We start from the raw sequence: 13,130 nt of genomic DNA, 5'->3' as shown, positions 1-13,130 counted from the left end.
AGATGACATTATCCTGGAATAAATTCTCATTTAAGGGGTCCGCTCACCTTCCATCATGCTAACCCTGTGATTTGCTCCATCTCACTTCCTGTCAATCGTATCTGACAGGAAGTAGTGTCCAAGCTGTGAGGTTAGGTGGGCCTGTGCGTCAGGGCCTCAATGTCTGTCTCCTTGCGTTGTATGTAGTATTTGTATAGTGCTTACTACCCCTATGTGGAGCACTGAAGCGCTTACTCACATGGATAGAAAGCTAGACTGCGTAGGGTGTGTGACTGGCAGGGTGTTATTTTTATTTTGAGCCTATGTGGGGTGGGTTTTCATGTCATGCGTGACGACCACCCACGTGCAGTTATCATGTTACGGGACGTAGCGCCTTTCACAGAACAAGAAAAATCTTCCAGTTGCAGACGACAAAAATTGTTTGACACCCGCAAGAGAGTTTCATCACCAGCAATAGCAAAGAAGCACTGTACTAGAGCCGAAGGAAGCACTTCAAGTGACAGCACTGTACTAGAGCCGAAGGAAGCACTTCAAGTGACAGCACTGTACTAGAGCCGAAGGAAGCACTTCAATACTGGACCGAAGGAAGCACTTCAAGTGACAGCACTGTACTGGACCGAAGGAAGCACTTCAATACTGGACCGAAGGAAGCACTTCAAGTGACAGCACTGTACTGGACCGAAGGAAGCACTTCAAGTGACAGCACTGTACTAGAGCCGAAGGAAGCACTTCAAGTGACAGCATTGTACTGGACCGAAGGAAGCACTTCAAGTGACAGCACTGTACTGGACCGAAGGAAGCACTTCAAGTGACAGCACTGTACCAGAGCCGAAGGAAGCACAAGGAAGCACTTCAAGTGACAGCACTGTACTAGAGCCGAAGGAAGCACTTCAAGTGGCAGCACTTTACTAGAGCCGAAGGAAGCACTTCAAGTGACAGCACTGTACCAGAGCCGAAGGAAGCACAAGGAAGCACTTCAAGTGACAGCACTGTACTGGACCGAAGGGAGCACTTCAAGTGACAGCACTGTACTGGACCGAAGGAAGCACTTCAAGTGACAGCACTGTACTGGACCGAAGGAAGCACTTCAAGTGACAGCACTGTACTAGAGCCGATGGAAGCACTTCAAGTGACAGCACTGTACTGGGCCGAAGGAAGCACTTCAAGTGACAGCACTGTACTGGACCGAAGGAAGCACTTCAAATGACAGCACTGTACTGGACCGAAGGAAGCACTTCAAGTGACAGCACTGTACTAGAGCCGAAGGAAGCACTTCAAGTGACAGCACTGTACTGGACCGAAGGAAGCACTTCAAGTGACAGCACTGTACTGGACCGAAGGGAGCACTTCAAGTGACAGCACTGTACTAGTGCCGAAGGAAGCACTTCAAGTGACAGCACTGTACCAGAGCCGAAGGAATCACAAGGAAGCACTTCAAGTGACAGCACTGTACTGGACCGAAGGCGCCTTAACACAGGGTGTCTTTCCGACGGCCTGGAAAAAGGCGATTGTGAAGCCCCTGCTTAAAAAGCCCACTCTGGACCCTAAAATACTCAAAAACTTTCGCCCCATATCTCTGCTCCCTGCTCCAGCGAAAATGCTGGAATCCCACCTGAATTTCCATCTGTCGGCCTTCCTAGATGCTTCTGGATACCTGGATGATTCCCAGCATGGTTTTAGGAGGTGCCATAGTACCGAATCGGCACTGACTATGGTGACAAATAACATCCGAATGAAGGTTGATCAGGGGCAGACTACTCTGCTGGTCCTTTTGGATCTTACGGCAGCATCCGATACCCTCTCTCCCTCGACTTTAAAATCACGTCTGAGGGAGTTAGGAGTAACGGGTATGGCCTTGAGTCTCCTGTCCTCTTTTTTAGATCAAAGAGAGCAGAGGGTCAAGCTTGGTGAGTTTCTTTCCCCGGTTAAAGCCTTGCGGTGCGGGGTTCCACAGTGGTCGGCCTTGAGCCCGACCCTGTTTAACATCTATGTGGCCCCTCTTGCAAGGCTTGTGAAATCGCAGGGGATGGAAGTCGTGTCATACGCCGATGACACCCAAATTATGGTGTCCCTGGCCCACTCAGAGAATACATCAGCGATCAACTTTAGGAACTGCATGCAAGCAGTCTCCGAATGGATGATTCAAAACTCCCTGAAGTTGAACGGTGATAAAACCGAAGTCCTGATTTTTGGCAACAATCAGGATTGTTCGTCTAATGAGTGGTGGCCCCCTTCGCTGGGATCTTGCCCTACTCCATCCCACTCTGCCAGGAATGTGGGCGTTATATTTGACACCTCCCGGTCCATGACTCTTCAGGTGAACAGAATGGTGGCTACCTGTTGGGGGGTTATTAAGATTCTTAGGAGAATCGTTCACTATCTTTCCCCCCAGTCACGCATGCAGACGGTGGTTGCGTTGGTTGGGTCAAGACTGGATTACTGCAATACTTTGTATGCAGATATCAATAGGGGCCTTATCCATCGCCTCCAGGTTGTACAAAATGCGGCAGCTCGATTTGTTCTAGCGGCACCTGCTGCCTCATCGGCCACCTTAGCCAGGAAAAGCCTGCATTGGCTCCCTATCCAGTATAGGATTTCTTTTAAACTTCTAACCCTGGTATTTGGAGCTTTAAGGGCTGTACCTTCTAATGCTTTGGGTTCTCTCTTAACCTGCTATTTACCTAGCAGGTCCCTTCGTTCTTCAGAGATGAACCTGTTGGTAGTTCCCCGCTTTAAGAAAGTCAGATGGGGAAGTAGGGCTTTCTGTAATGTGGCTCCCCGGCTATGGAACGCTCTCCCTTTAGAGATCAAAGCCCAGCCTTCAATTACCCTTTTCAAAAAAGCACTCAAAACCTGGTATTTTGTTAAAGCCCATCAGTAAGCAACTGTTATTTGTGATTTAATTAGTAATCTTTGTTAGGCGCCTTGACGCCCATTGGGCTAAGTTGCGCGTTATAAATCGGATTTCATTTCATTTCATTTCAAGCACTTCAAGTGACAGCATTGTACTACAGCCGAAGGAAGCACTTCAAGTGACAGCACTGTACTGGACCGAAGGAAGCACTTCAAGTGACAGCACTGTACTAGAGCCGAAGGAAGCACTTCAAGTGACAGCACTGTACCAGAACCGAAGGAAGCACAAGGAAGCACTTCAAGTGACAGCACTGTACTGGACCGAAGGAAGCACTTCAAGTGACAGCACTGTACTGGACCGAAGGGAGCACTTCAAGTGACAGCACTGTACTAGAGCCGAAGGAAGCACTTCAAGTGACAGCACTGTACTGGACCGAAGGAAGCACTTCAAGTGACAGCACTGTACTAGAGCCGAAGAAAGCACTTCACGTGACAGCACTGTACTGGAGCCAAAGGAAGCACAAGGAAGCACTTCAAGTGACAGCACTGTACTGGACCGCTGGAAGCACTTCAAGTGACAGCACTGTACTAGAGCCGAAGAAAGCACTTCAAGTGACAGCACTGTACTGGACCGAAGGAAGCACTTCAAGTGACAGCACTGTACTGGACCGAAGGAAGCACTTCAAGTGGCAGCACTGAATTGGAGCCGAAGGAAGCACTTCCAGTGAAAGTACATAAATAGCAGCCCTGGTATTTAAAGTCCGGGGAAGACCACATTTCGAGAACCAAGGTCGCTCTGGCCTCAGTCAGCACAATAGAAGAAGACACCGACAAGAGAGAAAAGAGCAGACAATGAGGAACTAACTCCACAGCAGTCCAGGAAGGCCGACCATACACCCTGAAGTTCCCAGCACTGAAGCTCAACCCCACTTTCTGGATTTCCTGTCACTGAACTGTCTCCCCCCTGCAGACCGCCGCTGTTCTGGGTGCGACACGCCCTTTTGTTTTGAGGGGGGGAGTGTTGTCCCACTGCCCGTTGGGTGTCCTGTCTGCAGTAGAAAGGCCTCCTCCTCCGCCCCCTCTTTTTAACCCTTCGTTTCCTACAAGCAAACCGTGCAGCAAATTTGAATGTAGTGTTATTTTGTTTTTATAAGGCTGCCAAGTGTCTTCATGACGTGTCCAGCCAGGACTTGCTTTTCAGCCAACAGCACGATGCATTGTGGGTCTTGAAGTTGTCTTTCAAACACTGTACTTCAAGTCTTACAAAGGGCTCTGGCCTAATGCCACAACTGTCCATTTCACATGCAAACCACAAGTAAGCCTGGCACGCTTCTTTTGGGAACGTTCATTCCTTCATTCACATAAGGTGTAAGACAAGCATTGGCAAAGACAGTCATTTTAGAATTTTGACTCGTGACAAGGTTTACAACATCAGAGCAACTTCCCTTGTCACAAAAGATATATGTCAAGTGACAGCCTCAGGGTGAGGGGCAAACAGTTCTATCACACACACACAGAACAGGTACAACACAGGAACCAATGGTGCAAGCTTCCCTTCTTTATTGAATAGGTATGACTGGACCAGCCGAAGTGCCCTGCAAGCTTCCCTTCCCTACTGATTAGGTACGACTGGACCAGCCGCAGGGCACTGCAAGCTTCCCTTCCCTACTGATTAGGTACGACTGGACCAGCCGCAGGGCACTGCAAGCTTCCCTTCCCTACTGAATAGGTACAACTGGACCTGCTGCAGTGCCCTGCAAGCTTCCCTTCCTTACTGAATAGGTACGACTGGACCAGCCACAGTGCCCTGCAAGCTTCCCTTCCTTACTGAATAGGTACGACTGGACCAGCCACAGTGCCCTGCAAGCTTCCCTTCCCTACTGAATAGGTACGACTGGACCTGCTGCAGTGCCCTGCAAGCTTCCCTTCCTTACTGAATAGGTACGACTGGACCAGCCGCAGTGCCCTGCAAGCTTCCCTTCCTTACTGAAAAGGTACAACTAGACCAGCCACAGTGCCCTGCAAGCTTCTCTTCCTTACTGAATATGTACGACTGGACCAGCCGCAGTGCCCTGCAAGCTTCCCTTCCCTACTGAATAGGTACAACTGGACCAGCCGCAGTGCCCTGCAAGCTTCCCTTCCCTACTGAATAGGTACGACTGGACCTGCTGCAGTGCCCTGCAAGCTTCCCTTCCTTACTGAATAGGTATGACTGGACCTGCTGCAGTGCCCTGCAAGCTTCCCTTCCTTACTGAATAGGTACGACTGGACCAGCCACAGTGCCCTGCAAGCTTCCCTTCCTTACTGAATAGGTACGACTGGACCAGCCACAGTGCCCTGCAAGCTTTCCTTCCTTACTGAATAGGTACGACTGGACCTTCTGCAGTGCCCTGCAAGCTTCTCTTCCTTGCAGAGCAGGTGCAGATGGGACAGCATAAGCTAGTCCTTAGTTCTTTCACAGAACACAGGCAGTGCAGAATCATTTCCCCTCTCTCAAAAAGCAAGTAGATCATAGGTAGCAGCAGTGCAAGCTTCCACCTCACAGAACAAGTATACACCATGCTTAATTTGTGCGGGTGGTTTTGAGTGCTCGGCACCAGCACTTAATTGTCAACACCAGCACTTATGGCTGTCTGCCACATGGTGGCGCTGTTTGTCTGATTTAGAGATGAGCTCAACAAAAGCTATTTATTAATTCAAAATACATTATAAATGAATAATACCTTACGTCCAAGCTATTCTTATAGCTTTGGGTCCTACAAGAGTCTGAATTGTCTGTCTTGTAGGAGTGTGACTGTTAGACATTGTGTTGGTACTGTCGTTGGCAGCTCTGTCAGAGTCAATGTGTAGTGTGACCTGTGGTAATCTCCTGACCAGGGCCGTGGCACTTTGTTTTACAAACTAAGCACTGAGTACATATCATGCTGTTGTAGTACACAGTGTGCCTCTTCACTGAACAAGCACAGTATGGCAGAAGCAGAACAAGCTTCCCTCTCACAGAGAAGCACCGCAGTGCAAGCATCCCTTCCTTGAAAAGCAGATTCAGCACGGCAGCAGGAGTAGTGCCAACAGAACATGTTGAGGTATAAGTGGCATGAACGCCACACACAGGTCTGCAGATCAGGGGCTGGGTCCGGGGAGATGAGGATGCATGTGGAAAAATATGCACAGAGTGCCCTTGTTTCACCCCATCTGTATTTAAACCCTCTTCTCTTACTCCTGCCTCCCTTACATATTGTTTATCCCTCACTCGCCCTCTTCAATCCCAACCTGTCCTCTTACACTTACTCTACCCCTCTTCTTTTTCTCTTCCTTTACTCTCTCTTCTGCTCATCTTACTTCCCCTTATCTTCTACTTCTAGCTCCCTCTCCACCACCAAAGGCACTGAAAAGAGTGGACCACCCTCTGTGGCAATGATGCCCCGTATGCTGCTTATACAGGCAATATGACCCCCCCCCCCAGCTGGTGGCAACCCAGGCATTCATCTAATATTCTCAGCATCAACTATGCCCTGTCCTCTTTTTCTCAAACACCTTCGCTTGTTCTTTTTACATCATTCATCCTTCTTCCTCCTCTTCAATGTGTCCTCCTCACACATTCTCCTTCCTTCTCTCACTGATCTACCCTCCCCCTCACCATATCATGCATTTCATAGTGGCTTAAGCCCCATCTCTCTACATCTTGTGAAAGCCGGCTCCGCCTTCCTCCCTCTCGCTTTCTTCTAGGTCTCCAAACACACACACACACCTCTCTTCCCAGTGATTGTATCTCTATCTTCATTCATAACTTTCTTCCACCTTCCTTCTACATATCCCATCCACTGGACTACAAGTCTCAGAATGTACAGCAAACGCTTAGGCGGGGTGAGCAGGTTTGAAGGGATGCAGGGATTATACTCTTGCGATCTTTTCTGAAAAGGTGAGACTCCAGTTCTCCCATCTTATGTAGTTTGACATTTCTTCCATAACTCTTTCACACATGTTTAGTATTTCTTGTCACTTTTACATTCCACTTCCTTGGGTTTGCCTTCCTGGCACTTCCAAATAAACGGTGGCTCCTGAGAATAAAGTTACTGACATTGAAGTGTCTTACCTTTGGGTTTTGGCCATTAGGTGATAGGGAGAAGGGAGATCCCCTACTCTGCTGGGTCTGGAAAGGAGACAATAAGATGTAGTCAGGTTCAAGGTGGGCCTTGCACAGGGTGAATGTATAGCGTGAGTGAGAGACTGTGAGATGCACTCAGCTCTGACTTTATCTCAGCATATGGGATATCCATCACCGTTGTGACAGAGTAACCCTCTCCACTTACCACATAGCTAAGCGGTATCTATTTCTCGTGTACTACCTCCACGCTTTACTCCCTCCATCCACTCCTATCTCTCATCCCTCCTCCGACACTTCCACTGTCCACAGTTACATTCCTTTAATCTGACCCTCCATTTACTTCCTACACTAAATCCATCTACAGCTCTCCCTGTTGTCTCACTCCACCTCCACAACAATTCCGAAATGGCTCGCTCTGCCCCCAACCACACTCCCTTAATCACCCATCACACTCAACATCGTTTCTACACACTCAATTCCTCCTGCTCAACCGACTACACTCTCTGGTTAATAATCTCCCTCCACCACAACCCCTACATCTTGCATGCAACACACCACCACAATCCTTTCATGCCACACTCCATCACCAAGACAGCCACACTTACTCCATCACAAACTCCTTTTCTCTACACACTCTCAATCTCCAACTCTACTGCCACCTTTCACTCCTTTCCCACCTTATACACTGCCCATCTCTCATTCCACCTCCACTAGGCTTTCCTCTATCTCAAAGTCCACCTTCATCATACACACCCACATCTCTCAGTCCACCTTCACCACACTCCCCACATTTCTCAGTTCACCTCCACCATACTCCCCACATCTCTCAGTCCATCTCACCACCAGGGCCGGACTGGCCGTAGCGGGCACTGGGCAATACCACGGTGCGCCGCAAGGGTGGGGGCCGGTTTTGGGCCCCTGGGGGCCGTTCTTGATACTGGGCCGTTTTTGCAGCTTAGCTGCAAAATCGGCCCTGTAACAAAATCGGACGAAAACCGGCCCTGGCAAAGAGCTCGGCGGCACCCCCAACCTGGGGGGGGGGCTGCCGAGCACTTTGCCAGGGCCGGTTTTGGTTCCCAGTCCAGCCCTGCTCACCACACTCCCCACATCTCTCAGTCCATCTCACCACACTCCCCACATCTCTCAGTCCATCTCACCACACTCCCCACATCTCTCGGCCAACCTCCACCACACTCCCCACATATCTCAGTCCAGCTCACCACAATCCCCACATCTCTCAGTCACCTCCACCATACTCCCAACATCTCTCAGTTTATCTCACCACACTCCCCACATCTCCCAGTTCACCTCTACCATACTCCCCACATCTCTCAGTCCATCTCACCACACTCCCCACATCTCTGAGTCCATCTCACCACACTCCCCACATCTCTCAGTCACCTCCACCACACTCCCCACATATCTCAGTGCACCTCCACCACACTCCCCACATCTCTTAGTCCAGCTCCTTAACACTTCCCACATCTCTCAGCCAACCTCCACTACACTTCCCACATCTCTCAGTCCATCTCACCACACTCCCCACATATCTTAGTTCACCTCTGCCACACTCCCCACATCTCTCAGCCCACCTCCTCAACACTCTCCACATATCTCAGTCCATCTCACCACTCTCTCCACCTCTCTAAGTCCACCTCCTCAACACTCCCCAAATCTCTCAGTTCACCTCCACCATACTCCCCACATCTTTCAGTCCACCTCCACCACATTCCCTACATCTCTCAGTCTATCTCAGCGCCAGGACACCTCCGGGTATTTGTCGCGCTATATAAAACGCAATAACATAACATAACTCCCCACATCTCTCAGCCAACCTCCACCACACTCCCCACATCTCTCAGTCCATCACAACCCACTCCCCACATCTCTTAGTCCACCTCCACCACACTCCCCACATCTCCTAGTCCATCTCATCACATTCCCCAAATCTCTCAGTCCATCTCATCACACTCCCCACATCTCTCATTCCATCTCACCACACTCCCCACATCTCTCAGTCCATCTCACCACACTCTCCACATTTCTCAGTCCACCTCCACCACACTCCCCACATCTCTCAGTCCACCACCACCCCACTCCCACATTTCTCAGCCCACCTTCACCACACTCCCACATCTCTTCATCCACCTCCACCACATTCCCCACATCTCTTAGTCCACCTCCACCACACTCCCCACATCTCCTAGTCCATCTCATCACATTCCCCACATCTCTCAGTCCATCTCATCACACTCCCCACATCTCCTAGTCCATCTCATCACATTATCCACATCTCTCAGTCCATCTCATCACACTCCCCACATCTCTCAGTCCACCTCCACCACACTCCCCACATCTCTTCATCCACGTCCTCAACACTCCTGACATCTCTCAGCCAACCTCCACCACACTCCCCACATCTCTCAGTCCACCACCACCACACTCACCACATCTCTCAGTCCATCTCACCACACTCCCCACATATCTCAGTGCACCTCCACCACACTCCCCACATCTCTAGTCCAGCTCCTTAACACTCCCCACATCTCTTAGCCAACCTCCACTACACTTCCCACATCTCTCAGTCCATCTCACCACACTCCCCACATATCTTAGTTCACCTCTGCCACACTCGCCACATCTCTCAGCCCACCTCCTCAACACTCCCCACATCTCTCAATCCATCTCCCCACTCTCCCCACATATCTCAGTCCACCTCCTCAACACTCCCCACATCTCTAAGCTCACCTCCATCATACTCCCCACATCTTTCAGTCCACCTCCACCACACTCCCTACATCTCTCAGTCTATCTCACCACACTCCCCACATTTCTCAGCCAACCTCCACCACACTCCCCACATCTCTCGGTCCATCACATCCCACTCCCCACATCTCTTAGTCCACCTCCACCACACTCCCCACATCTCCTAGTCCATCTCATCACATTCCCCACATCTCTCAGTCCATCTCATCACACTCCCCACATCTCTCAGTCCATCTCACCACACTCCCCACATCTCTCAGTCCATCTCACCACACTCCCCACATTTCTCAGTCCACCTCCACCACACTCCCCACATCTCTCAGTCCACCACCACCCCACTCCCCACATATCTCAGCCCACCTTCACCACACTCCCACATCTCTTTGTCCATGTTCTCAACACTCCCCACATCTCTCAGTCCACCTCCACCACACTCCCCACATCTTTTCCTCCACGTCCTCAACACTCCCGACATCTCTCAGCCAACCTCCACCACACTGTCCACATCTCTCAGTCCACCACAACCACACTCCCCACATCTCTCAGTCCATCTCATCATGCTCCCCACATATCTTAGTTCACCTCTGCCACACTCGCCACATCTCTCAGCCCACCTCCTCAACACTCCCCACATCTCTCAATCCATCTCCCCACTCTCCCCACATATCTCAGTCCACCTCCTCAACACTCCCCACATCTCTAAGCTCACCTCCATCATACTCCCCACATCTTTCAGTCCACCTCCACCACACTCCCTACATCTCTCAGTCTATCTCACCACACTCCCCACATTTCTCAGCCAACCTCCACCACACTCCCCACATCTCTCAGTCCATCACATCCCACTCCCCACATCTCTTAGTCCACCTCCACCACACTCCCCACATCTCCTAGTCCATCTCATCACATTCCCCACATCTCTCAGTCCATCTCATCACACTCCCCACATCTCTCAGTCCATCTCACCACACTCCCCACATCTCTCAGTCCATCTCACCACACTCCCCACATTTCTCAGTCCACCTCCACCACACTCCCCACATCTCTCAGTCCACCACCACCCCACTCCCCACATATCTCAGCCCACCTTCACCACACTCCCGCATCTCTTTGTCCATGTTCTCAACACTCCCCACATCTCTCAGTCCACCTCCACCACACTCCCCACATCTTTTCCTCCACGTCCTCAACACTCCCGACATCTCTCAGCCAACCTCCACCACACTGTCCACATCTCTCAGTCCACCACAACCACACTCCCCACATCTCTCAGTCCATCTCATCATGCTCCCCACATCTCTCAGTCCACCACCACCCCACCCCACACATCTCTTAGTCCACCTCCACCACACTCCCCACATCACTCAGTCCATCTCATCACACTCCCCACATCTTTCAGTCCACCTCCACCACACTCCCCACATCTCTTAGTCCACCTCCACCACACTCCCCACATCTCTCAGTCCATCTCATCACACTCCCCACATCTCTCAGTCACCTCCACCACACTCCCCACATCTCTTAGTCACCTCCTCCACACTCCCCACTCTCCACACCTCACACACTGCCGCAGCATCACTCACTTTATCACCCACACCACCTCCTACACCCTCCCTAAGTCTCACCCCATCTCCTGCACACCCTCCCTTTTTCTCATTCGTCCTCCACCACACTCTCTACATTGCCCCCTCTTCTCCAACCACACTCTGTCTAACACACTTCCCTTTCCACCACATGCCTCCATCTCTCACTTCACCTTACCGGCTGCCCTGGGGCTGATAGGGTGAGACAAATGATGGATAAAATCAGTTGGTGGGACAGCATGGGCTCACCTGGTGGTTTGTATCTGGCCCATTCCGTTCTGTTTCTGGAAGACAAAGTAGAAGAGGATGTTATACATCAGTACGAGCTCGGCTACTGGTCAAACAGAGGAAGGCCGCTCCTGCCCTGCACCGGTATCAAAGCATGTGTCTGGAGTCCTCAGTCTGTGCTAGAATCAGAAGCTCCCTCAATCTACAGTCAGTGAAGCTGGGCGAGGGGATGTGTCTGGTAACATAGCCTTCAGTAGATCACAACGATTTTCACTGATCAGAAGGAGCGCTCAATACAGGAGAGCTTGGAACCCCCTGGTCTAGACTGGTGGCAGGGCAGCCCAGGTATGGTCAGGTCTGGACAGGTCTGGAGGTGGTGTCCTTGGTCTGGCGTAGTGCCAGTTCCTCCCTCAGTACAGTTGGCATCTGTTGTCTCCTGTTTGTGTCCGTGGGCTGTGTGCGTGGCACACTAGTAGGAACCAACCATCAGCCAGCTGCCGATACTTGAGGGCAGTGAAAGACAGGACACTGAAGGGAGATGATTTGGGGTTGGATTACGCTCCACTCAACCAGTATCGTTTAGGAGGGGACGCGGATAAAGAGTAGGACCCATCATCCCCCACCCCTCCCCCGGTGAGGACAACAACATGCTTGGAAAGGGTCTGAATATAGTGATACCTGTTCCACAGGAGTAGTGCAAATCAATTCCAACTGCCCCCTCTTACTGCAAAGGTGATGTCACTAGTTGTGTACCATAATATTGTCACCATGTACCATACTGTGTTGTCTGCCAAGTAAACATTTATACTCAGTAAAAACACTGGCTCTCTCAGTGAGTTCCAAGTCTCTGTCACACATAACTTTCCTGACCAAGCCTTGGACTGCTCGGGCCCGCAACTCTGATAATCACGAGCCATGGGGCTGTACCCCGCTATTCTGATAATCATGCGCAATGGGGCTGTACCCCGCAACTCTGATATTCACGAGCCATGGGGCTGTACCCCGCTATTCTGATAATCATGCGCAATGGGGCTGTACCCCGCTACTCTGATAATCATGAGCAACGGGGCTGTACCCCCCTACTCTGATAATCATGAGCAACGGGGCTGTACACCGCTACTCTGATAATCACGAGTAATGGGGCTGTACCCCGCTATTCTGATAATCATGCGCAATGGGGCTGTACCCCACTACTCTGATAATCATGAGCAATGGGGCTGTACCCCGCTACTCTGATAATCACGAGCAACAGGGCTGTACCCCGCTACTCTGATAATCATGAGCAATGGGGCTGTACCCCGCTACTCTGATGATCACGAAAACAGGGCTGTACCCCCCTACTCTGATAATCACGAGTAACATGGCTGTACCACCCTACTCTGATAATCACGATCAACGGGGTTGTACCCCACTACTCTGATAATCACGAGAAGTGGGGCTGTACCCCCCTCTGCTGATAATCATGAGTAACAGGGCTGTACCCCACTACTCTGATAATCATGAGCAACGGGGCTGTACCCCACTAAGTGGATAATCATGAGCAACGGGGCTGTACCCCACTACTCTGATAATCATGAGCAACGGGGCTGTACCCC

At 50.8% G+C, this 13,130-nt stretch overlaps 1 protein-coding gene across 3 annotated transcripts in view; it reads right to left on the bottom strand.

Moving 5' to 3' along the window:
• Nucleotides 1-13,130, bottom strand: part of POU2F2 (POU class 2 homeobox 2) — a 296,979-nt gene that overhangs the window by 76,666 nt on the left and 207,183 nt on the right. For all 3 annotated transcript variants that reach the window (XM_085615591.1, XM_085615593.1, XM_085615592.1), the window contains exons 3-4: nucleotides 11,557-11,591; nucleotides 6,947-7,003 (exon numbers count right to left, since the gene is read on the bottom strand). In XM_085615591.1, coding sequence (XP_085471717.1) covers nucleotides 6,947-7,003; nucleotides 11,557-11,591 — 92 coding nt within the window. The remainder of the gene's footprint in view (nucleotides 1-6,946; nucleotides 7,004-11,556; nucleotides 11,592-13,130) is intronic.

Source organism: Triturus cristatus, chromosome 7 (genome assembly GCF_964204655.1).
Source record: "Triturus cristatus chromosome 7, aTriCri1.1, whole genome shotgun sequence".
NCBI lineage: Eukaryota > Metazoa > Chordata > Amphibia > Caudata > Salamandridae > Triturus > Triturus cristatus.
This window is presented reverse-complemented; position numbering and strand designations above follow the sequence as displayed.